Source organism: Equus przewalskii, chromosome 8 (assembly GCF_037783145.1).
Source record: "Equus przewalskii isolate Varuska chromosome 8, EquPr2, whole genome shotgun sequence".
NCBI classification, from domain to species: Eukaryota; Metazoa; Chordata; class Mammalia; order Perissodactyla; family Equidae; genus Equus; species Equus przewalskii.
In genome coordinates, this window is record NC_091838.1 from 64,151,498 (window position 1) to 64,174,385 (window position 22,888).

Here is a 22,888-nt window from a genome sequence, read left to right on the forward strand (position 1 = left end):
GACACTACTCATATCTCTATGAGAAGACACATACAACTCTATCTACCCATTGTTTTCTCTTTCTCTCTCAGCTATTCCCTTATTTATAACCTAAGATGTTTTCTGAACTCTGAAGGCACAGTCCACTAATCTAAGCCAATTTTCCATTGAGTTCTAATCTACATTGTCTTTGAGGATGCCCCCAGCTAACTTGTTGGGTTGTTCTCAGGAACCAAAACTACAAACCACCACAACTAATTTTGTGAATAAGTGCAAGCAAAGCCAATAGCCTTCTTAACATTGACTCAAGACTAAATGTTAATATTAGTTTTAGAGCAACCGAGTCTAAAAAGAATAGAATGCTCTCTTTTCCTGTGTTGCTAAAAGTTCAGGAGGTCTTCACGTCAGTGTTAACCTCTGAAGTACCTGATTCTTCTGGACTCAAAGCCAAGAATGATGCACCAGAGTTTTTCTGAAACTTATTCAGTTGATTTTCAAACCAAGGCACTGAAGGAAACCTTCAACTCATACCTGCCCGCCACAAAGCTTTGGAACAATAGGTAAACTTACTTTGTCCTGACGAGTTTCCGCGGCATAATGATCCATCCTATGTAATTTTCTTCTTCTTTTCTTTGGAGGAGCAACTGGTCTTTCCTGTCTCCTCTTAGGGGTAACCTTCCTCTTAGGTCTCTTAGCCGGAGTAAGAGGTGAGCCATAACTACTCTCCTGTACTGGCGGATAGAGATGTCTGGACTCAGAAGCCGTCTGTCCCTCTGGGTCTGATAATAAAGCTCACACTTTGCCTCTGGGTCAGCAGAGTCTTAGAAAAACTAAGGCTCCTTAAGTGGGGAAAAAGTTGGTATAAGGGATGATTCAGGGTACTCTATACAGAGAAGCTTCCTAAATCCATCTTGATGCTGTTGTCACAGCTTCTTCACTGACAGCAAGAATATAATTTAAGAGAATCTAGTCACATGGGTTTCTTTTGGCTGAGGGGACTACTTGTGGATACACTTGAAGGTGACATAGAGTTCTGCATTCCATAACTCATGCGTTAGGGAGAAACTTGTCCTTGGTTATGAGAAGCTCTTCATTTATAAAGTACTAGATGAAAGTTAAACAGAATAGTAGCCACTTGGTCATTTCAAGGTGACAATGGGATTCATGTAGGTGGTTCCAATTCAGGATCTGACAGGTTTCTGTTCACACCACCAAATATATCAAAGCAACTGTCACCTTCATCGGCAAAGAACAGGATAAAATTTTAAAACCAAGGATGAAGTGAAACAAATCATAAACAATCCTCCTTGGTCATGAATACACTCCCACAAATCAGAACTTTCAGCAGGAGAGAGAACTTCTCACTGAATAATTTAGGTTTCTAGCACAGAGGAACTCTAAGCCAAGAGATCATCAAAAATAGAACAGTCTTTTAAAAAATTCTCTTGTAAAATTAGGTAAAAGATAAAAAGTCATCAAGATCTCTTCATCTTGGTATACATATCAAGAAAGACTCTACTTATACTCTTTCTATCAGAAACCCCCTTTTTGAGGGGAGTGGCAGTACTCTGCATCTTGTTTTGAAAATCTAGAAAGCAGTAAAGGCTGACCCACAAACTGAGTTAGGAAATAACCTTTTGGGGCTTCCAAATGCTAGAGAAAAATAGGCCCCTGATTTGCTGATGGTGCAAAGGTGAATTAAAGCTGCAAGCCCTGCTGTCTACCTAGCTGATTTCTCTCGGCGGGGACTATTCGAGAATCATTCAGATGCAGGAAGGGGAAGGAAGAGGAACAAGGTTAGTGTATCCAAAAAAGGAGGCCATCTGCCATGCGATTTCACTGTTTCCAGAGCAAGCAACTGCAAGGGCACTTCCATCTCTGTTTCATCCTCTCTCTTAGGCAGAGCGATTGAAAGACACAGCCCCATAGACTCTGGTTTTCTTTTGTTTTTTAAAGGCTTCTAGTTTTAGGCAATTCTTATGAAAAGAGAAGCAAAAGGAAAAAAGAGGGTTTCCCATTTCAAGGTCACCGAAGACATTCAGCGAGCGCACAAGTCTGCCCATCAGACACTCGGGCATTTGCAAGAGACCTCAACATTCCGGAGACTCCAAAGGCGAGCCCTTCCGATTGCAGCGGGTTAGAGGAGCAGCGGGAGAAAGAGGATTTAGTCAAAATGAGTTGTCATCCAATGATTATATTGCATGTCTTTCCTTCTTCGAATGTTAGAGGTAGACGAAAGCTAAGTTTTCTCTGACCAGCCATACTTTAGTCTGACTTTAGAAGATTTAGCCTGAGGTTATTAAGAGGATGGGAGGTAGAGGGGCAAATTTCCCTGCTTTTCAGAAGGATACTTTGCCATCTGAGGGTAGTAACTAGCCAGCCAAAGCTCTGCCTCTAGGCCTGGAAGAGCAGCCGAACGAGGAGTCATAGAGAAAGCACAGAAGGTCAAAGAGAAAAAGATTGTGCCAATAATCAAAGCAAGCATATTTCTGAACATTCACCATTACACTAAGAAACCAGAGGCAATACACCGTTCCTTGAAGCTATTGCCCCAATGTTTGGTCACCTTATTTAATAGCCTTTGAGAATCATCCTGAAAAAAGTATACTCAAATATTAAGCAAATGAGGCACAAACTTCAACTGTGTTGTAGCACACATTTTGCTAGGTTGAACCACTTCAATTAAACTTCAAATGCAATGCATTTTCTCACTAGATGTAAAAGATAACATGTTACTCATTTTAAAAATAATACTTCAGCGACTATAATCTTTACGTGCACAATAAACGTATATGATGGCTATATAAGTATACACAACTAGTCTACAATAGAAAAGAAGTTTTGCCAGCTTGCTTTGGTTCCATTTTTAGAAGTGTAAACTGTTTTGCTTTTCTTTCAGTAAAAATAAGATTCCTAGAACCAAATGAGAGAGAGTTGAAATCTGAAAATATCCCTTGCCTTATCAGAAAAATGTGACCAGGTATCAGGTTGTCATAACCGAAGGTACATTCCAAGATATCTAATCAGGAGTGTTTTACCCCGTAGATACCTGAGAACATTCCAGTACCAAGAAGTATTAATACTAAAAAGAACATAGTATGAACACTTCCAACTTTTAATTCAAAAATATTACGCACAAAGAAATCTCTGTATACTTATGAGCAACCCTGAGCACAGAATCATCATTACAGCAAATTAAAGCAAACTATATTACGCTTTTTATCCTTGCTCAGTACTTTAAAAAAAGGTTTTAGTTTACTTCTTGATTAAAACACACATACACTTTCAAGTAAGTAATTATAACTGAACTACACATATTAGAAATCCATAGGTGTTCCTGGATAAAGAATATTTATTGCTTAGCCAGATAACTTTTCAGGAAATGAGGATGATAAGAGTTGTATCTCATCTATATTGTAAAACGTCAACATTTGACATAAAGAAAATGTTCTGTGTGAAGAACATAGTTATTAACTGGGCACTTTGCTTGTCTCTTGGACCAAAGGAGGATTCAAGGGTTTCACGGGAAGAGCCATGGGAGTCGGATGCTCTGAGGTTCTACCTCCACTTACCTGCCAAGCGACTTGAGCAGCACCAAACCTCTTTAAGGACGAGCCTCCTGCTTTTAAAAGAACGGCTATTTCAATCTCTGGCTTGCCTAAGCTGCAGGGTCTTTAGGGGATATTATTATCCCAGCAAAGTTGAACCTTTAAATAGGGCACATGGAACTGCTTAGGGGTTTTTTTATTTTTTTTGACGTTTTAATAAAATGTGGTTCCTTCTGTTCACTTTAGATTAAACTCAAAGAAAGCCATCCAGAAGATAAAACAGCCATGCTTGCTCTGGCAAGAAGAAGATTTGTCTTTCATGTATGCAGATGTTTATCTCATTCTATTATTTGTGTTTCATAATCATGCAACACTGGTTAAACATCAAAGGGATAGGAAAAAGAGCATCAGACTTAGATGACTCCAGCGATTTAAGGCAAACTAAGAATGGTTTCACATAGCCATTAGTTTCCAGTGCATACAAAAAATCACCACTGAATTGATGTTAAAGCATTCAGAAATACTTATGGCTCGTGGTATTTACTGCCTTTCTTTAGACAAGCTGCTTTTCGCTCAAGAATCCTTAAACCAAGACACACTTTTCTGTATTTCCTACTTATATTTATGCTGAACACAAGAAACTTAATTATCACCAATGCTGTTGTCTGTTAGACAACATTGTTGGCTATTAGAGAATGGGAGGCAGTTTCCATCAACAAAAAGTTTTGGTCACAATTTCTCATCCAAAATCCAGTTCTATTATGTTGATGCAGACCTCACCACCCTTAAGAAAGACAGGTGGAAAACATTTAAAATAGTAAAAGGTTTAGATTTGTAAATCCTATCATATTTTAAAATGATCTATGCTGCCACACTGGGAAGATTTCCATCTCTAGATGAAAGAGGAACATAACAAAACATCACCATCCCATTCCCACCTGCTGAATGTGAAGTTATACTGGATACCACCTTCCAAATAGATGATCTTCTACAAAGATTTCTGAGTGATAAAAGGGTGTCATGCTGCCATGCTAAACAGGTTCATTCAATAATGTATTTCTCTCACTTAAGAATCTGTTTCACTTTAGGGGGTGATGGATATGTTCGTACTCTTGATTGTTGTGATGGTTTCACAGGTATATAACTACATCAAAATTTATCAAATTAAAAAAGCGTTCAATGCTATAACATATGTCTGGTTGATCGTACCTTCTAAAGCTATTAGAGCCACGTAGCTGACCTACCCTCTCTGAACTGTACAATCATTTGAAGCGAGCTGAATTTCGGTTGCAATGTTTTGTATTGCAAGTTTCACCTCCAGATTCCTTTCCACTCCAGTCCCAGTGATGGCAAACGCCAACCCTTCTCAATCTTTCACCTTTTGACTGATGCCTGCAGGACTGGAATATACCCCTCCCATGAACACCAAGTTTAGGATATTTTGAATATCAAATCAATCTGAAATGAAGTTCCTGCAAGAGAAACAGGTATGTTTAAGACTTTTAAGAAATGCTCTTAGTCTTGCAATTCTTTGTCTACATATAAACCTTGCAGATATGAATACCCCAAGAGACTTTGTACAAATCCTGAAATAAGGTCAGTAGATCAGATAGCCCAGGGACACAGGTTCTCCTCAGGCAGATGATAAGCTACTAACCTCAGGGCCAAAAGGGCCATATTTGTGTCCAGAGAAATCAGGTTGTTCGGAATAGAAGGCATAGACTGAAGGCCTACGGGAAAATTGGAAGGTTCAGAATTTCCCCCAAACCACACATAGCAAAGAATATCAAATATCTCTACACATTAAAAAAAAGTCCTCTCAAATCAAGTTAATCTCTCAATCATTGTTAGTCTTACCATGGAAAATATCTCTTTCTTGTTGGTTTTTTTTTTTTTGGTTCCACATCCACCACCCCCTACAACATCCCCACTGTGGTAACTGCTTGGTACCACCTTCAGGAATCAAAGTCACAAAGGCTAATCTGAACAGATACTCAGGTCTTTGATCCTCAAGATAATAGAGCCCAGTGATAATTCACATGGGACATGCAATCTGCAGCCTGAAAGAACAACTCCATTAAAGTGAAAAGTCAGTCTTCATGTTTCCCCAATCCTTGGGATGCTGCTGGTTCACTTATCAAAGCCACGAACTCCCAAAAGCTCTGTTGTGGTGGCCAGGACGCAGAGCTGTTAGCAGTCCATGTAATTAAATGGTCCCCAGTAACCTACACCACTGTAACCTAAGTCCTTCTTAGAGAAGTAACATTTAAGGCTAAGATCCACAAGACTTTTAATAATACCAAACCTTGACTGTGCTTCTATTGCACAATCCATCTGGTTTTTCACCCAATTCTCACCTAAGATGGAAATGTACTGAAGAAAGAAGAGGGAAAGTCAGGGACAGGGAAACAAATACCTTTCCTCATCTGGCAGGGTGAGCCACTGCAGTATGGTTAATATTCTCCGCTCGTGAGGGATGACCCTGTAGGGAAATAACAAGCAAAGAATGATGTGGGTTGCATTTCCACAAACTCCAGACTGATGAGCGCTTGCTCTTGCACCCAGGCCAAGGGCTTTCTATTTACCACCATCTGTGTTCACTACGTTACAGTAAAAGGTCTCTTCCGAATTACATAGTCCCCCACTTATCCACAGTTTTGCTTCCATGGTTTCAGTTACTCTAAGTCAACTGCGGTCCAAAGTATTAAATGGAAAATTCCAGAAATAAACAATTCATAAGTTTAAATTGCTCACAATCTCACGCCATCCCACTCCATCCCATCCAGGACATGAGTCCTCCCTTTGTCCAGCGTATCCGGATTGTATATACCACCTGCCTGTTAGTCACTTAGTAGCCGTCTCAGTCATCAAATCAACCACCTCGGTTTCGCAGTGTTTGGGTTCAAGTCATCTTTATTTTACTTAATAACGGCCCGAAAGCACAAGTGTAATTTGGATATTCTCTTACTGTGCCTAGTTTATAAATTAAACTTTCTCATAGGTATGTATGTATAGGAAAAAACGTAGCATATATATAGGGCTCAGTACTATCTGCAATTTCAGGCAGCCACCAAGGGTCTTGGACCATATCCCAAGTGGATAAGGAGGACTACTGCAGTTTTTAAACTTCCATTTCTATTTGCAACATATTACATTGCTCAACTTCTGCCACAGAACATGAGACTGGAAACTGATTGCAGTCAAATGAGGGACCTGGCTTGCTGATCAGAGACTCTGCTACAGGCAGAAAGGACCCTGGGCTCAAAATCATTGCCATTTAATGGGTAAAGCCATTAGCTGTGGCCACAGAGGAATCAGGACTTACATCTCAAATATACCTCTTGCCAGTGGCGTGACCTCTCTTGACCTCTAGGCCTCTTTGAACTCTCTCAGCCTCAGTTTACTCCACAGCTTGGTTGGAAGGATGAAATGAGATAAGACAGACAAAGGGCGTGCACTATGCCTAGCACATAGTAAGCGCTTAAAAACCTTATTTTTATTAATGATCATAATTAGTTATCGTTCTATTTCTAAATAGCTATATGACTTTAGTATTTAATCTGAAACTTTAAGTTCCTCCTCTATAAAATAAGGGGTTAGGAAAGGTATTCTCGAAATTCTCTTCTAGCTCTATAAAAATCTATCAAGAATAGGCACATATAATTATGAGACTGACAAAAAGGGTATAATCTTCATCCACAATGACTTTTGTGTTTAAGTCTCATTCCTCTGTTGAAATATAATTACCCCAAATCTGGCACTCGCTTTAAGAGCTCTTGGCTAACATGATTAGTACTGTATCGTGGGCTGAGTAACATTAAGATGCTCTTAAGTTGAGTGATGTCTTTATTTATGGGGAAATTCGCTTATTCTTTCCTAACAAGAAGCACAACAAGCTTTTCTGCTCCCCCATCCGAGAGCAGGATTAAAGCATGTATGTTTACAATGAATTCGAACTAAAGCCCAAGTTTGATTGTGCTTAGTAAAAATTATTGTGGCCAAGAGTGAACCCTAGTGTAAACTCTGGTCTCTGGGTGATAATGATGTGTCAACGTCGGTTCATTAATTGTAGCAAATGTACCGCTCTGGTGGAGGAGGTTGATAATGGCAGAGGCTACATATGTGTGCGGGCAAGGGGTATATGGGAAATCTCTGTACCTACTGCTCGATTTTGCTGTGAACCTAAAACTGCTCTAAAAAATAAACTCTATTAGAAATGTATCGTGGGATATTGGCTGAGTCATTTAAACGTTTACTCTTGGTGGATGTGAGCAAGAGAAAGCTAGGAGAAAGACATATCTTCAGAGCCATGGTAGAAGGCTAGGGTTGGCAGGAGCTCCCATACAGCAGCCTCCTCGCATCCCCAACGCCATCCTCACTCCCACCAGCTCCAGCCTTCTGTGACATATCAGGGATTTGTCTTTCCTCTGGCCCCTTCTCTGTCTAGAACTACCCTATGAGCCCAGAAAAAAATCGTGCTTATCATAAAATGAGTCCTAATTTAAACAAATTTCAAGGCTACTGAATAAATGGGATCCTGTTTATTAGATCCTATAATTGAATTAGAAATAGGCATAGCAAAGCCAGGTTAATCGCTTAAACTATTTAATTCTTCAGACTTAGAAATCCCCTGTATCTGAACAAAATAATTACATATTTTGAATTCTTTCCTAACTTAAAAAAATAGCAAATGTCCTAGCCCTTTCATTTTACCTTACTTCACTACCTACCTGCAAGCGGTTTTATTTTATAATTGGTGTTAAGTCACAAAAATGGAGTCTGATGGACTCACTTGATGATAATGGAAAAATACAAGCTAATAGGATTTGTGCCAAGCTCAGAACGCTCACTCTGCAACACCCTCATTGGATGGGGTGCTTGACCATAGCGGGCAGGGAATAAAAGCATCAGCCCTGAGGTCAGAAGGCCTGGGTTTGAATCCTGACTCCGACATGTGTCAGTAATGAGACTTTGGCAAGTTACTTAACCTTTTGGTGCCTCTATCAAATGAGGATAATAATAGTACCTATGTGATAAGGCTGTCACAGAAATTAAAAGAGAGAATACATGTAAAGCACTTAGAATAGTGCCTGGCACATAGAAAAAGTTAGCTTTCATCATTATGTACTGGATTCACAGGTCCACAGAGACAATACACTCATTCACGAAATATTTGTTAAAAGCACATTATGTTCAAGGCTTTGGTGTGAATATAAATAAAGATACAAGATACTCCTACCACAAACACTATTATGGAGGAGTCACCATTCTCTTCTTGGAAAGATGAGCAGGTGATTATTATTTTCTTGGCAGGGGCTGAGTGTGGTAAGAGAATAAGATGACAACTTTGGAGGTCTGAGCATCCATGCTAAGTGTCACCTTGGGAACAACATTGTATCTCTGTAAGCCTTGGTGTTCTGATCTCAAAAATGAGGAGTTGGACAAAGTGGTCTCCGTGTTTCCTAGGAGTTCTAGATTATCTTTACTAAATAACCTCAGAGACCAAAAAGACATGGCTCTTAGCCACTAGTGTTCAAAATACAACGCAGAGACAGTGCAAACAAATCTGACAAAGGAACAGTGCATGTCCAACAGAAAGGGAAATGGGGTTCATGCTCCTGTCTGTACCATTACTGATTGATAGAGAATTTGTCTTGAGAATAAGTACATTAGAGATGGTCAGAGAAAGAAAAAGAAAAAAAGGAGGAATGGAAAATGGACTAGATGAGGTATTTAGCGGTAAAGGGGAACAAATTACCTTAGGATATATATAGTCATTGTCTGGTCAATGTTGAAAGAGATAATGTGAATAAGAAAACAAATACACTTATTGACTGTTCTCTATGTACTACGTACCCTACTAAGCCCTTTAAATATGCTAACTCATTCTGTCTTCACCACACCCTATGATGAACGTACTATCATTCCCATTGAAAGATGAGGACACTGATTTCTTCAGAGATTAAATGACTTGTCCAAGGTCAGTAATCTAATAAGTGGTAGAGCTAGGATTAGAATCAATCTAAATACTCATACATAAAGGGAATTACTGCCTTTGACCAGGAATTGACATAAAAGAATGTAATGGAGCATCAGCTGAGGATAATTTGCAATGAAATATTATCATTACAAAAGCAAGAATAATTCTAGGTTGCAGTACATAACCATATTAAAAAGGTGGCCTTCAACGTCTAAGTCTATGACTTGAATCTGGCTTTAAATTTTAAATTTTTCAGAAGGTACTATGTGTAGATTTCCTTGACATATCCATTAAATAACTGGAAGCGTGCCCAATTTTTTTTTAAGTTACAAAAAGATTTTCTTAAAAGAAGGAAAAAACCAAATCCAAGTCCCTCCCAGGATATAGAGATAAAAGAAGAATGGTCCAAAAAGCAAAGCAAAACTATGCCATCTCTGGAGCACAGAAAAGCCAACTTCTTATAAGTGGTTTCAAATGGGTGGAGAAAATTGTCATTCAAAACCAGAACACTGGGCCTTTTCAATGAAGCTTCGCAGCAGTTTCTAGGGGTAAGGGTGGGGCTAAGTATTAATTATGTTGTTGGCTCCTCTCCATTCTGCCAATCAAATGCGTGGTGGAGCAGAAGAAATCATTTCTATAAGGATCTATGACAGTCAAGGGTTAAAAAAATGTAATGCATAAGTTTAAACTGGTAAATCAACATGCTGTTTATGTGTCATTTCTACCATACACACTCATTTCTCAACTCAGAAAACCTCTTTAAAAAGAGAAAAAAGACTTTTAAAGGGACACTCTGTCTTTGCTTCAAATCACCAAACCCAGTTTCAACTCAGCCCTTCAAATCTGAAAAAGCTACTTTTATTCCTGAATTTGGAGAATATAGACAGTACCGTTCTGGATTAAGTTGAACCTGTGATTGCTCTCATCACACTGCTATTATAGAATAGTCAGATTTTTGTTAAGGCATAAGAGGCAAATATGGAAACAGCTTTAGGTGGTTAAAAAAAAAAAGACGGAAAGAACATCTCAGTGGGAACAAAATCCCCATGAAAGTTGAAACAGATTCCTTTTCTTACTAGGGAGTCTTAAAAATAATCAACATGTTGACACTTTTATTAGGTAAGTTTCATCTTAAGACCATTTTATGAACATTAACTACGAATCGCCCATCATCTCTGCGGGGAAGAGAAGTAGTTCCACTTTTCTTATTAGGGAAATCCTGGAGTCCAGTGGGAAAATCGGCAGAAACAGCGGATTTCCTAGAAACAGAGGATTTCCCTTGTCTCCTGTTTGGAATTTCCAATCTCTAGACCACTACATCAGCTATCTGTGACCACACTAGATTTTTAAATAAATTTAACATGTCGTAATATATTTATAGAAAATGATAATGCAAACCACAGCAATAAATAGTCTAAGAGAAATATACATTCTCTAGGTGGCAAATTACCAAAAACCTTTAAACAAGAACAGAAAAATCTAAAGGATGACTAGAAGAAGAAAATCTTCCTTACATTCTATTAAGAAATGATGGGGAAAAAGAGAGATGGAAGAGGAAGAGAGAGTGGGAGGAGGGGGGGGAGGGATGGAGAGAGGACCTCTGGGGTAAAATAGTTGGAGGGTTATTTTGAATCAAAAAGTATTCAAAAGTTCGAGTACTTTTACATTTAACTGAAATTAAATTGAATTAATGTTTCATAAATTGAATCCTAATTGTAATTTTACGAATGTTGACAAAATAAAGGTAACTTACACAGACCAGAAGAATGTCCCAGCTTTCACCCCTTGCTTGGTGGCTGTAATCCACAGCTAATGAGGAAAATATAAGAGGCTTATAACATGTTCTGAGTTTTGGTCAAAGAAGAAAAAGTTTTTAAAAATACATTAGATCAGATATCTTTTACTTTACCCATACCTCACCATAAATTTCACATTATTTGCAACCATTTTTTTTCACATCTGGAAGTCAGAATCATTATTTCCATGAACGTTATTCAACATGTTCTCTGCGAAAGCTTTCAAAAGCTTTGCTATGATTCTAGTGGCATTTTTTTAAACTCTTATTTCATCTCAGAAGTCTCTTCTGTACCTGTCTTTTCTGATCATTGTTTTGAATGTTTCACTTATAAGGCAGAATTTGGCTCATCAAAGAACCTAGGAGTGGACCATATGTTTCCTTTACTATTGAAAGCCCAGAGAGGAGAACCTCAATTTGGCACACAGATGCCAGGATCTTAGAACCCAGCTTTGTCTTGTTTTATTTTCAAGTGGGTGAATGACAAGGAAAAAAGCCTATTTTTTATTCTGGATTTTCCCTGCATCCTTTCCTTAGCCTTGTAGTAAATGGAATTTTAGGAATCAGTGCCTAGGATAAGTTAGGTGAACCAAGCATTTCATTAAGGCTTTTTAAGTATTCTTCGTGGCTCACGTTGTTGGGAGGCAGAAAAGGCAGCCGTTAAGAACCTGAGCTCTGCAACCAGGTAGCTGGATTTTAAGTCTTGCCTCCGTCACTTACCAGCCATGGGGTCCTCCAGCAAGTTACTTAAGCTCTCTGTGCTTCAGTTTCCTTTAAAATGTAGATAATATTACCTACCACAGAGGATTATTCTAATCTTTAATGAGTTAATACATTTAGAGTCCTTAAAATAGTGTCAGCATTTGGTGAACAATTTTAATCTTAATTATTACGCGATAATGGAAATAAATATAATCCAGTTATTCTGGGAACATTAAAAACAGCTTAGGATAGCCAGTGTCCATTGAACAGAAGTCTGTGAGAAGAAATGCTCTCGCTTTAGAAGGCAAACAGGACGAAGTGCGGCTTGTTTGTTAAAAGACCAAAGCAAAAATGGTCTAGAAATTGCAATCAGCCCCTTTTCTGGTTCACTGTATCCAGTATCTTTGACAGTGTCTTATCCACTCCACTGAAAACCTTTGTTTTTTGAGGAAAGGGGTAATTTGGAGAAATGGGACATCCAGGAGCTTGGCCATGGTTTCACGGTCTGAGACTCCTGGCCTGGGAGAATTCAGCAAGGATTCCCAAGTCCCTCGGAGGGACTGAAAATCCCCAGCCCCCTAAATCACAGCTGCTGCAGCTGGCAAGTGAGAGACAGGATGGGAGAGTATACAGCCCCCTCTTACATCCACAGAGGTCTGAGTTGCTAGTGGATGTCATAAGCATGGGAGAGGTGGGGTTCCCGTCCCATGGCGATGGGACAGAGAGATAAGGATCTCAGATCGCTTTGAGCGCCCTTCCGGAATTTTGTCCAGTGTATCCTTCCGCTTCAAGGACAAACTCTGGCACTCCCAGGTGTCCCCAGGCCAACCAGGATTCAAAACGTGGCCTGAAGTGTTATTATTCTTTTTGTTCCAGAACCTCCACTAGGATGAAGATGTACTCAAACTACGTGCAGGACATCCTACAGGTGCCTCAAAACCACACCAGACGCCATAGAGACCAGTTTCTCGAATGTATGAAGTGATCTATTTTTATACTTAAATTGATTTCCGAGACACAAGCTTAGTGTATTCATATCCAAACAACTTCCTAGAAAATCTAACGACTGGATATTTCCAAGGAAGTTGTACTAGGCAATATTGGGCAGACATGAAATGTAAGGTCCATCTGGGGCTTTCTAATGGAATATTTTTTTAAATGCAGTTTTGTCAAACGATGACCCTGCACTTTCAAAAGTTATTTTGTGGAATGCATGCTGATGTTGGCATTATCTGGGAAACAGGAAACCCTCTGAGTAACTTCTGGCTCAGTAAGACTCAAGGGAAAAGATCACCAGACGTGGTCTTTGTGGTGGCATGAGAAGGACATTGGGAGCGAAGGAAAGACATCGGGGGCAAAGACGGCGGAAGTGTGTGTGCCAAGATTATCCCGATGGCAAAATCAGTATCATCTGTTCTTTAGACTTTTCTGTACTTCCCCAAATTTTTACAGTGACAATTAACATCTTTGTAATCAGAAAAAAGTGAATCAACTGTAAAAAAACAATGTGAACTACAAAGACGAATAAAAAGTAAAAAGTTTGATTTCTTCTCAAGAAAAGAAGCAAAAGATTTCTCCCTGCTTCTTGGTAAGTCACGTTGACCACATTTTCTAAAAGAAAATTGGAAGCACAGTGAGAAAAGTAAAAAAAAGAAAAAGCGAAGAAATAAGAGAGAATAATTGAAATTTTAAAACACATTTAAAAATCTCCAACCAAAGGATCCTGGCAGTAATGAAGCCAAACTGTGAAGGTTTAGCAATTGGTACGAGATTGAAGCAAAAGAAAGTTCTTAAGTTACATCAAATCATAAGCAGCTATAAAAGTTCCTTTGCAGGTCATATGTATATATTATATTTCAGAACTCAGAAGTTAAATATAGTAATTACAGAGAAAAAAAGACATTAAAACATTGGTCCAAAAGAAGAAAAGTAAAAAGGAGCCTCTGGGGCTATAAAAAAAAGAGAGCGAGAAGTTCCTAGTTCCTTGTTAATTCAGAGAAATGGGAAGTATGGTTTCTCTGAATTTGAATGTAATGTGAATTTCCTCAGAGATTGGTAAAACAGTTCGACTATAAAAAATAAAGAGAAGAAACTGAGTTTGGTCTTCCCGCCTTTAATCTCAATATTTCCTCCATTGCTCTGCTTTATCTAGAGACACAGTTTTCAACAATTATGTCCTAGCTGCTACATTTTGAAAAGAGGACAAACGGGAATAATATTGTACCTTCTTGATATGTTATCAGGAATTTTTTTTAAAAAAGCTTTCCCACTGGAACCAGAAGGATTTCAATGTGAAATGCAACACTTTCTCAAATTTAGTAAAGTATGCAGCTGTGGGAGAAGGGGAGAAGTTTTGAAAAAGAAAATAAGCAAAAACATTTTTCAAAAACATAAACTAACTATTGGCATCTTTCTAGCAGTTATTTGCAGGGAAATTATTCGCTCCCATTCAAAAGCACAGAGCTGGGATAAAGAGAATTCTGGGAGACCCAAGGGATGGGTATCAGCAGGAGTAAATCAATCACTGAGAGCCAGGAGTCAGAACAAACTAAGGATAGGAGGGTTGCGGGATGCATCAGCATAGACTGTGGACCAATGTCGCTCCTTCCAGGTGGTTAGGGCCAGAAGAAGGTGAGTGATGAAGTACAGGCTTACATGCCTTGGACGGGGGTGCAGAACAGGTCAGTCCAAAACACAGAAGCGGGACACCTAAATGTGTCATGCTGTGGGTTAGGTCCTGAGAATAAAGAGGTAAATAGACCAAATCCCTTCTCTCAGGCATCCCACAGTCTATAGCAGACGCGTGAATAATTTCTAAAGGATATGGCCAAATTTATGATAGAAATTATATGAAAACCCAAAGAAAGTTCCCTGAGCTTGGCCAGAAGTTGGGGGAGCTTAGTGAAGCCTACCTGGGGACAGACACTTCAACTGAAATTTGAAAGATAAGAGTCAAGAAGCAAAGGGATCAAGTGAGCAAAGTCCATCCTAAGTACATGAAGATACAACAAAAAGAGAAAAAAAATACAGGTTTATAGCAGTATATGGAAAAGGAGCAACAGAATAAAGAAAAGGTAAGTTTTTCCTGAAAAGAAAGCAAAGACTCCCACTGGCAGGATAATAAAATAGATAAAAGAGAGGTAAGAAATGACCTGAGCTTTCCATCAAACTAATCCCTTTGCCTGGAAGTTCACCCCTATTCTAATGTCATTCTTCTCGCTGCTGTCTCTTTCTTGAACATGCTATCTTTCTTGCATTGTTACACTACAGTAATTCACGACGATGATCCCAGAACCAACTTCTTACATCACCAATACTGGCAGAAAACAACTGTAGGCTGAGCAACTTAAGAAAGGATAAAAATGCACCTGCCTTTCCTAGAAACTTCTTACTCCAGAAACTATGGCTTTACAGGACCTGCCTCATGGTGGGGTGTCGGACTGTTTCTCAAATCTCCACATTTAGTGGGCCCTTTGGAGTTCCATTCATTCCTCACCTCACTGAGTCCAGATCTAAAGGGAGCAGGGCATTTCCCCACTGAGCCATGTTAGTACTAGATTGCATGATTATAGCAGAAAGAATTTTCAAAGAAACAAACACGCTTAAGGAACTCCATTCAGAGTATGGAACATGCTTTTGTAATGAGAAAAAAAAATAAATACAATTTTAAAACAACAGCAATAGCAAAAGTAACTCTATTAAAATATGTATGAGAAATGTAGGGTTGTAGAGTGAATGAGAACTTGTATTAGTGCATTCTGAAGATTAGCAAATTATAAGCAGACTTGACTTTGTTAATGCGGCTATATCACGGCAAAAATAAAAAAGATGAAATTAAATTATAGAAATTATTTCTGGAAGCCTAATGGCAAGATTCAAATTTTGAGATGGACACTGTACAAATGCTTCACCCCATCTACTAGATTTTAAACTAGAATAGGAGTGATTCTTATCCACCATTTAATCTGATCTCTATCTTATTTAGCCAAATGTCTTTCATGGTTTAATCATTCAGTAAAAATAAGTTGAGTTTAATCGAATTCCCTGTCTAAGATTTTTATAAATATTTTCTCTACTCCAATTATTTTTTCACTGGTGATTTTGTGAAATGTACAAACCTCTGAGAGGATGGTATAAATGCCTGAGGAATATTTATTAAGGCCCATCTTTTTCTTAGAGTATTGATAGTTTCTTATACTCTTATACTGTAGTTTCTTATAGTTTCTGTCCATATGTTCTTCCTATATGACAAATTTCAATAAAATATGTTTTTAAATTGTAGCTACTATGCTCACCGGAATTCTTATGGTGGCCTCTTGTTCAAGAAGATAGACAGAAACACAAATCATTTTCACCGCAAATCTTGGTCAGCACTGGGAAAGTACTAAACTTGGTCAAATGTGTCAACTTTGAGAGTTAGTGAGGAAACAGGCAAACAGAGTCAAAACAGACTTCACTTCATTGGACCTGTTAACAGAATTCCCTCTGCTCTGTTTCTGCAGAAGTTAATGAATATGTGGACTCATCTTCTGAGTCACGCCAACCCAAAGGAAACCTAATGTCAACCCTCGGTGTAAGGTGCTCCAATTTGATAAAATTACTATTTATCTCTATATCCTTTGTGGTTCTTCAAGCAAGTTTGCTTCCACGATAAAATTACTATAAAAGACCAACTTGCAACAGCTTGACAGTGCTCTAATTTCAATCATTTTATTTAAATCATAAAATGTTCCTCCATCATAAACTTTATTTGTGAAATCCACCCAGTAAACAAATTTCACTATGCTCACAACCTAGGTCATCATCGACTTCTGGGAGTCCAGCCTGAATAAAGACAGCAGAATCAGAAGCTTGACTATAAAGAAACACTTCTACAGACATACAAGAAGGCTTCCAATGTTTATTTTAAAAAAAAAATTAAAAGCTTGTATTTAATGTTGCATCCAGATTTATTATGCAATACAAATATTTTTATCACAAATGACCTTTTCTCAAAGAGCATTACCGTTTTTTTCTTGCTTCATATTCTCTATTTTGCCCATAGATTGCAGCAAATAGTTCCAGGTATGAGATCATTTAGGGGTGGTAAACACACGGATGTGTGCAGACACTGCCCACTCTTCATGCCACAGCAGATCGCACAAAGGTCTCCCAGTCCTCTTTCCTAACCAGTGTTGCAGGGATCCGTGGCCTCCAATCAGAGTTGACATGAGGTGGAACCATGTGCTATCCTTCTTCTACATGTTTCTGACTGACTGCGTGTACTGGGATGTGTTCCTGTGGGATTCTGATCCTTCTACCAAGGGTCATGTGTGCTTAGCTCAGTTCTGCAAATTCCACAACCACGGCTTTATGTTGTTGCTTTGCTCATGTCTGACCAAAGCAAGTTGCCTAACCATACACACAGTCACAGGAAAAATACTACGTAGAAAGCCACTCACATTCCTTTTTACCTTCTGCCCAGCCATTTGATCTGAAGTAAACAGGATGATTTCTTTCAAAGTATTAATTTTCTGGTCCAGCATCAAGGTAGGATTCTACTTATTATATGTAACTTCCAAGATTTTTTAAAAAGGGATTAAAAAAAAGAGAATTCATGAATTTACTGTGGGTTTCTCTGAGCTCCTTTTTTTCAGCAAGTTTCCCTCTTTCAGTTCATATGGCACCTAGGCCAAAATTTTGGGGCAGTCATTGTCATTCACTTCTCTTTTTCACTGTACCCCCCAAAATCTAGTAAATCAATAAGATCTATCTATTCCTTCTTCAAAATATTTCTGAAATTTATCTCTCACTGTTCCCACCACTATCACTGTAATCAAGACACTTAGCATCTGACACTTTTGTAATCATAAACTCACATACACACATATATACACACATAGACATATACGCATATGTATATTATATATGCACATTTGTACATACATACACATATATACAGATACATATGCATGTATATATTATATACATACATATACATATATATAATGCACACATACATATATAATATCAAAACATAGAAACATTGCCAAATATGAAGAAATTATATGCATCTTTTTCACAGATAAATTCGGGGACAAAATGTTTCAATGCACACACACAGACACACACAATTCAGGACTTACCGGTTGACCTCCCCACCATCTGTGATTAAATTTTTCTCGCCCTCGAAGATGGAAAGTGGCATCAAACACAGGATCATACATTGAATTGCCGACAATTCCATGTGATTCTGGATATAGCCCCTTTATGTAAAAGCAAATTCCTTATTAAAATAGCAATACAATAATCCACATATATTATCTATCATATATTGTCTTATCATAGAAGGTTTTATACCAATATTTAATTTCTAAATTTATATAAGATATTTATAACCTTTATATGTGTCTGAGCAAAAATGAATATTATCTATGCACTAATTATAGGCCATCTGAGAAACTTAATATGATTACAAGAAACTAAGTATTTGGGTGTCTTAATTGTTATAATTTAATAAGATGAAATTAATTTTTGTTGCAATAAATTAACCTTTAGTTTGACATTTACTTATGTGTCTTCAAAGGAGCTTCTATTTCTACTATGCTTTTCCTTTTTCCTAAGTTCGTTTTCTCCTCCAAACAACAAAAAAATTAATAAAATAAATAAATTATGGTTTTAAAAAAGGAAGCAAGGTAGAAATGGCAGTATCTGAAAATTAAAACATAGCAGCCCTGAAGTCAACATTTTTACTTGAAAATTCGGAAAGTAAACAATAGGTCCTGTGGTATTTGAGAGAGGTTTAATGCACGTGTTCAGACGGAACTGCACCTGAAAAATGGCTTCCGTCTTAACATTGCAATGGGGTTCTGTCACCCACAAGTTGTAAAAGGCATTTACTGTGAACAACTAATGCAGATAAGACGGAAAACAGAAAGACTTTCTTTGAACACTACGGAACATGTTTTAAAAATCACCCTTTAAGTTATTTCAGGATGAAATTAGCCTTTTGAATCTACACCATTTGAAGAAATACTTACAGTAGCCAAAGTGTATAAGTTCGGGAAAGTTTTTGTTGGGTACACGGGCCTCATGTAGGGAGAGTGTGTGCCACAAGACCCTAGAAATACAATTTCAGATATTAGAGCAAGAGAATCAACAGGAACCACTTCATGCACGGAAATCCATTTTATAACCTATCAAAGACATGTGCTAACCTTCACTTTTGCATTTCCAATAATAAAATATATTTAAAACCATGTGTCCATAGGTCCCAAAGCCCATAGCTGAGCGGTTACTGTGCAGCTCATGGATCACAGATGAGAACGCAGTGTGAAAATGACTTACGTAGTTTTTCAATGTTGGGCATGACCTTGCTGCCTTTCTTCATGTATGATGCACGGAAACCATCCACAGAGAAGATGATTAATGGAGGGCGAACAAACCTTAAACAGTAACACATTAAGCTTTAGAAAAATTATTGCCACAGAGTTTCCATTATGCCTAGTCACTCTCAATAATTGGGGCCAAGAATTTACAAGATGAAACTTCAAGTGAGGATATCTGTACAAGCCCTGGCTTCTAGCCACGTAACATTTGTGGGGACTGAAGTTCAAAGTTAAATGACTAAGGTCATAAAATGGCCAGGGAGGAGACTGGACTCCAGATTTCCCCTAATGTACTTCCTCCACTGCTGCCTCTCACATTGCAAACAAGGTTTTCCACAATGTGAAAAGCGGTTACATTTGCCTAGAATATGTATTCTCCCATTTGTTACCTGGAAAAATCCTATTCATCCTTTAAAACACAGCTCAAGATTTCCTCCTCTATAATGCTAGTTGCTCATGCTTAATTCCTTGAAGATAGTAATTAACACCTTTTTTACCATTCAATATATATCATATTACATTATATTGTAATGATCTGTTAACATGTTTCCCTTCCTCACCAGTTTTAAAGCACAGTTTGTATCTTATTCATCTTTCTATCTTGCAGAACCATAATAGGGCTTCACTAAAATGCATTAAACACATGACTGAATGAATGGATGGATGAATGAATAAATATAAATTTAATAGCAGTAGCACTCCTGTCACCAGAACGAAGCTTTTATAAAAAATTATTTTAGGTTTAATTATAAAATAATTTCAAAAATAATTAAAATTATCGAAGATCTCTAAAATGTCTATCAATAAAGGACAAGACTGTCCTTTTAACTAGGGCAGGATCTGAGGCAATAGGCCCTTTATTATATTCTAGTTGTTCAATACTTGAGAACACAAAAAATGTGCAAAATTGTTTCTAAGAGTTTGAGATAATTCGGCAAGTATAGGCTTGAGTTTATTTGGAGCCACATAATAAATAAGGCATGTTTTAAATGAATCACATATAAAGCCCTTAGAACAATGCTACACAAGAGTTCATTATCATCACCACTATGATCTTATGGGGCTTCTACCACATAGACTGCTTTTTCCTCAAAAATAACTGAACACATTTTAAATAGAAACTATTGCCGTCCCATTCCAAAAGTCCAACGGCATTCAAGTGGCTCATTAAAGTTAAAAAGGAAGCAAAAATTAAAACAATATCTAAATACTTGGTGGTTGTGTCCCAGGCCGTGCTGCTTAAAACGAAAAAACACTTGAACAAATAAGTTAATGAAAACACATTTGCTGAAAATTTATTTTCTGCCAGACATTTTAAGGGTCTGTGAATTTTCAACAGTTTCCTGGAAGGCGCAATAAGTGCCTTATGCTGGTCACATTTGAGCTGTGGGGTGTCACTCAAGTTTGGCTGTACCCCAGCAAAGAGAACTTCAGTGGTTTGTCAAGTTTCTAGCGCATCTGGTAGGAGTTACCATCTTGGACGATATTTTTCAAGAAGTTCTATAGACCGCCCCTCTTCCACCCGAAAAAAGGCAAAAGCAGCACTTTAGGAAAAACAGTTAAAAAACAAGTCACTGTCAGAAATGTTTCTTTCCTTCTTCAGTGATATTTAGATACACTTTGTAAAATCATCAGCTAAGGCGAAATATAGGGGGATACTAAGTCTCCAATATGTGCAGAGGTAATAGCAAAAAATTTTAAAAAAGAATTTTCTACTTCAAAATATATAGTCTAGTTTTTAACTTGGAAATTACTCATAAGTACTCATAAGTTTGCCTGTATACGTGGATTTCAGTTTTACATTGTTTTTATCCGTGTACCCATCCATATCCTGTGATATTTTATCCACTAATATATAAAACTTCATAATATTCATAAAAAACACTTACCCTGCAGGGCATTCTGGGGCTTTTATTTCTTCACAGTCATCATCCACCCAATGTGACTCTCCTATTGGGAAAAATAGGTAAATGTATTGGTGAATCTAATTATAAATGCCATCTAGAGCCTTGAAGACTACAATTCCAGGACCTGTGTGCTGTTTGATACTTGTTGCTAACAGGACATCATTGAAAAGGAAATTCCGAAATAAAGTCTAGTGTCTGGTTTGGCTTACTAAAGTAGGCCCATCCATGATGGGAAAGCTAAGATTTAATAACCCCAAATGGTGTTTATGCGAGCCTTCTGAGTCTAAATGTCTTGTAGATAAAAACACCAGTGGCGTCAGTGAGCAAAATTTCATGTTTGTTTCCCTCCAGAAATAAACTGTTTGGTCATTAGATGGAACATTCTTTTCTCCACCACTGAACATCTCAAAGCCATAGAAAGCATGGCACAACTTCCTTTAGTTGGGGGAAAAGGTTTAGAACACTTAGGGATGATAGATGGAAGATTCCAATAGAGAGGTTATTTGCCAATAGACCCGTGTATAGCCCTTGAATTTAGGAATAAAAACTAATGCTATCTTTCACTTTTATCTTCCACCAAGATCTGAGAACATAAACCTATATCTTTCCTGAGTTACCCCTATCAAGAACAGAGAACAGAAAAGAGTTCAGATAAAAAATGAAGTTTCCTTCCAACAAACCAAAAATTATCAAAAAGCATCTGCCTTTAACTGTCCTAAAACAAACAAAAATCACGTGTCTTGAATATAAGTAAAATTGGTGACCAAGAGTTTGGAGAAATTGCTGGCATGTAAAGAGCACTGAAAATCCCCCCTGGACGCCAATAATCAATCTATTGCCAACTATGTAAGTAAGTACCATGCTCCTCAAAATGGGGAAGCTGCACCACACACGTAATAACCCAGAGCACACACAGGGGCCTCACATAAGTACGGCAACTAGAATCGTAAGCCAGCAACAGCCAATGTATAATGATTCAATGACCAATGATACCTAGGACTTTTTCTCTCTTTTCTCTTCTAACAGCCTTTGTGGCTTATTGGTACATTTACTACATTGGGAAATAAAAGGGAAAGGGAAATAAATTCCTAATCAATTTCAGGCTTTGTCAACAGTTACAATAATTCTTTGGGTAGGGGAAATTTTCCAAATTCAGGATTAATGTAATACCCTCTTGCCACAATTCAACACTATATACGTTTCAGAACTGATTTGCTTTTTCCCTGAAATCTTTTTTTTTTTTAAAGATTGGCCCCTGAGCTAACATCTGTTGCTAATCTTCTTTTTTTGCTTCTTCTTCTTCTCCCCAAAGCCCCCCAGGACATGGTTGTATATTCTAGTTGTAGGTCCTTCGGGTTGTGCTATGTGGGACGCCTCCTCAGCATGGCCTGATGAGTGGTGTATAGGTCTGCCCCCAGGATCTGAACTGGTGAACCCCAGGGCTGCTGAAGCAGAGTATGCAAACTTAACCACGTGGCCACAGGGTCAGCCTCCTGAAATCTTTTAACAGAAACTCTTCGTAAATGTTCCAGGTCACAGCTAGGAAGAAAGCCTTAATTTAGACACTAAAAAGTGACTTGCAAATTTTACAAGAAGATTCTTGGGTCTTT

General features: G+C 38.0%; 1 protein-coding gene across 24 annotated transcripts in view; it reads right to left on the reverse strand.

Moving 5' to 3' along the window:
* The window catches only part of ENPP2 (ectonucleotide pyrophosphatase/phosphodiesterase 2), a 104,368-nt gene that overhangs the window by 35,717 nt on the left and 45,763 nt on the right, over positions 1-22,888 (reverse strand). For 12 of the 24 annotated variants that reach the window (XM_070630911.1, XM_070630907.1, XM_070630910.1 and 9 more), the window contains exons 5-12: positions 21,261-21,321; positions 19,331-19,428; positions 19,024-19,103; positions 18,130-18,249; positions 11,261-11,316; positions 5,944-6,009; positions 5,185-5,257; positions 550-705 (exon numbers count right to left, since the gene is read on the reverse strand). In XM_070630911.1, coding sequence (XP_070487012.1) covers positions 550-705; positions 5,185-5,257; positions 5,944-6,009; positions 11,261-11,316; positions 18,130-18,249; positions 19,024-19,103; positions 19,331-19,428; positions 21,261-21,321 — 710 coding nt within the window. The remainder of the gene's footprint in view (positions 1-549; positions 706-5,184; positions 5,258-5,943; positions 6,010-11,260; positions 11,317-18,129; positions 18,250-19,023; positions 19,104-19,330; positions 19,429-21,260; positions 21,322-22,888) is intronic. The other 12 variants (XM_070630917.1, XM_070630914.1, XM_070630916.1 and 9 more) reach the window with 1 other exon arrangement.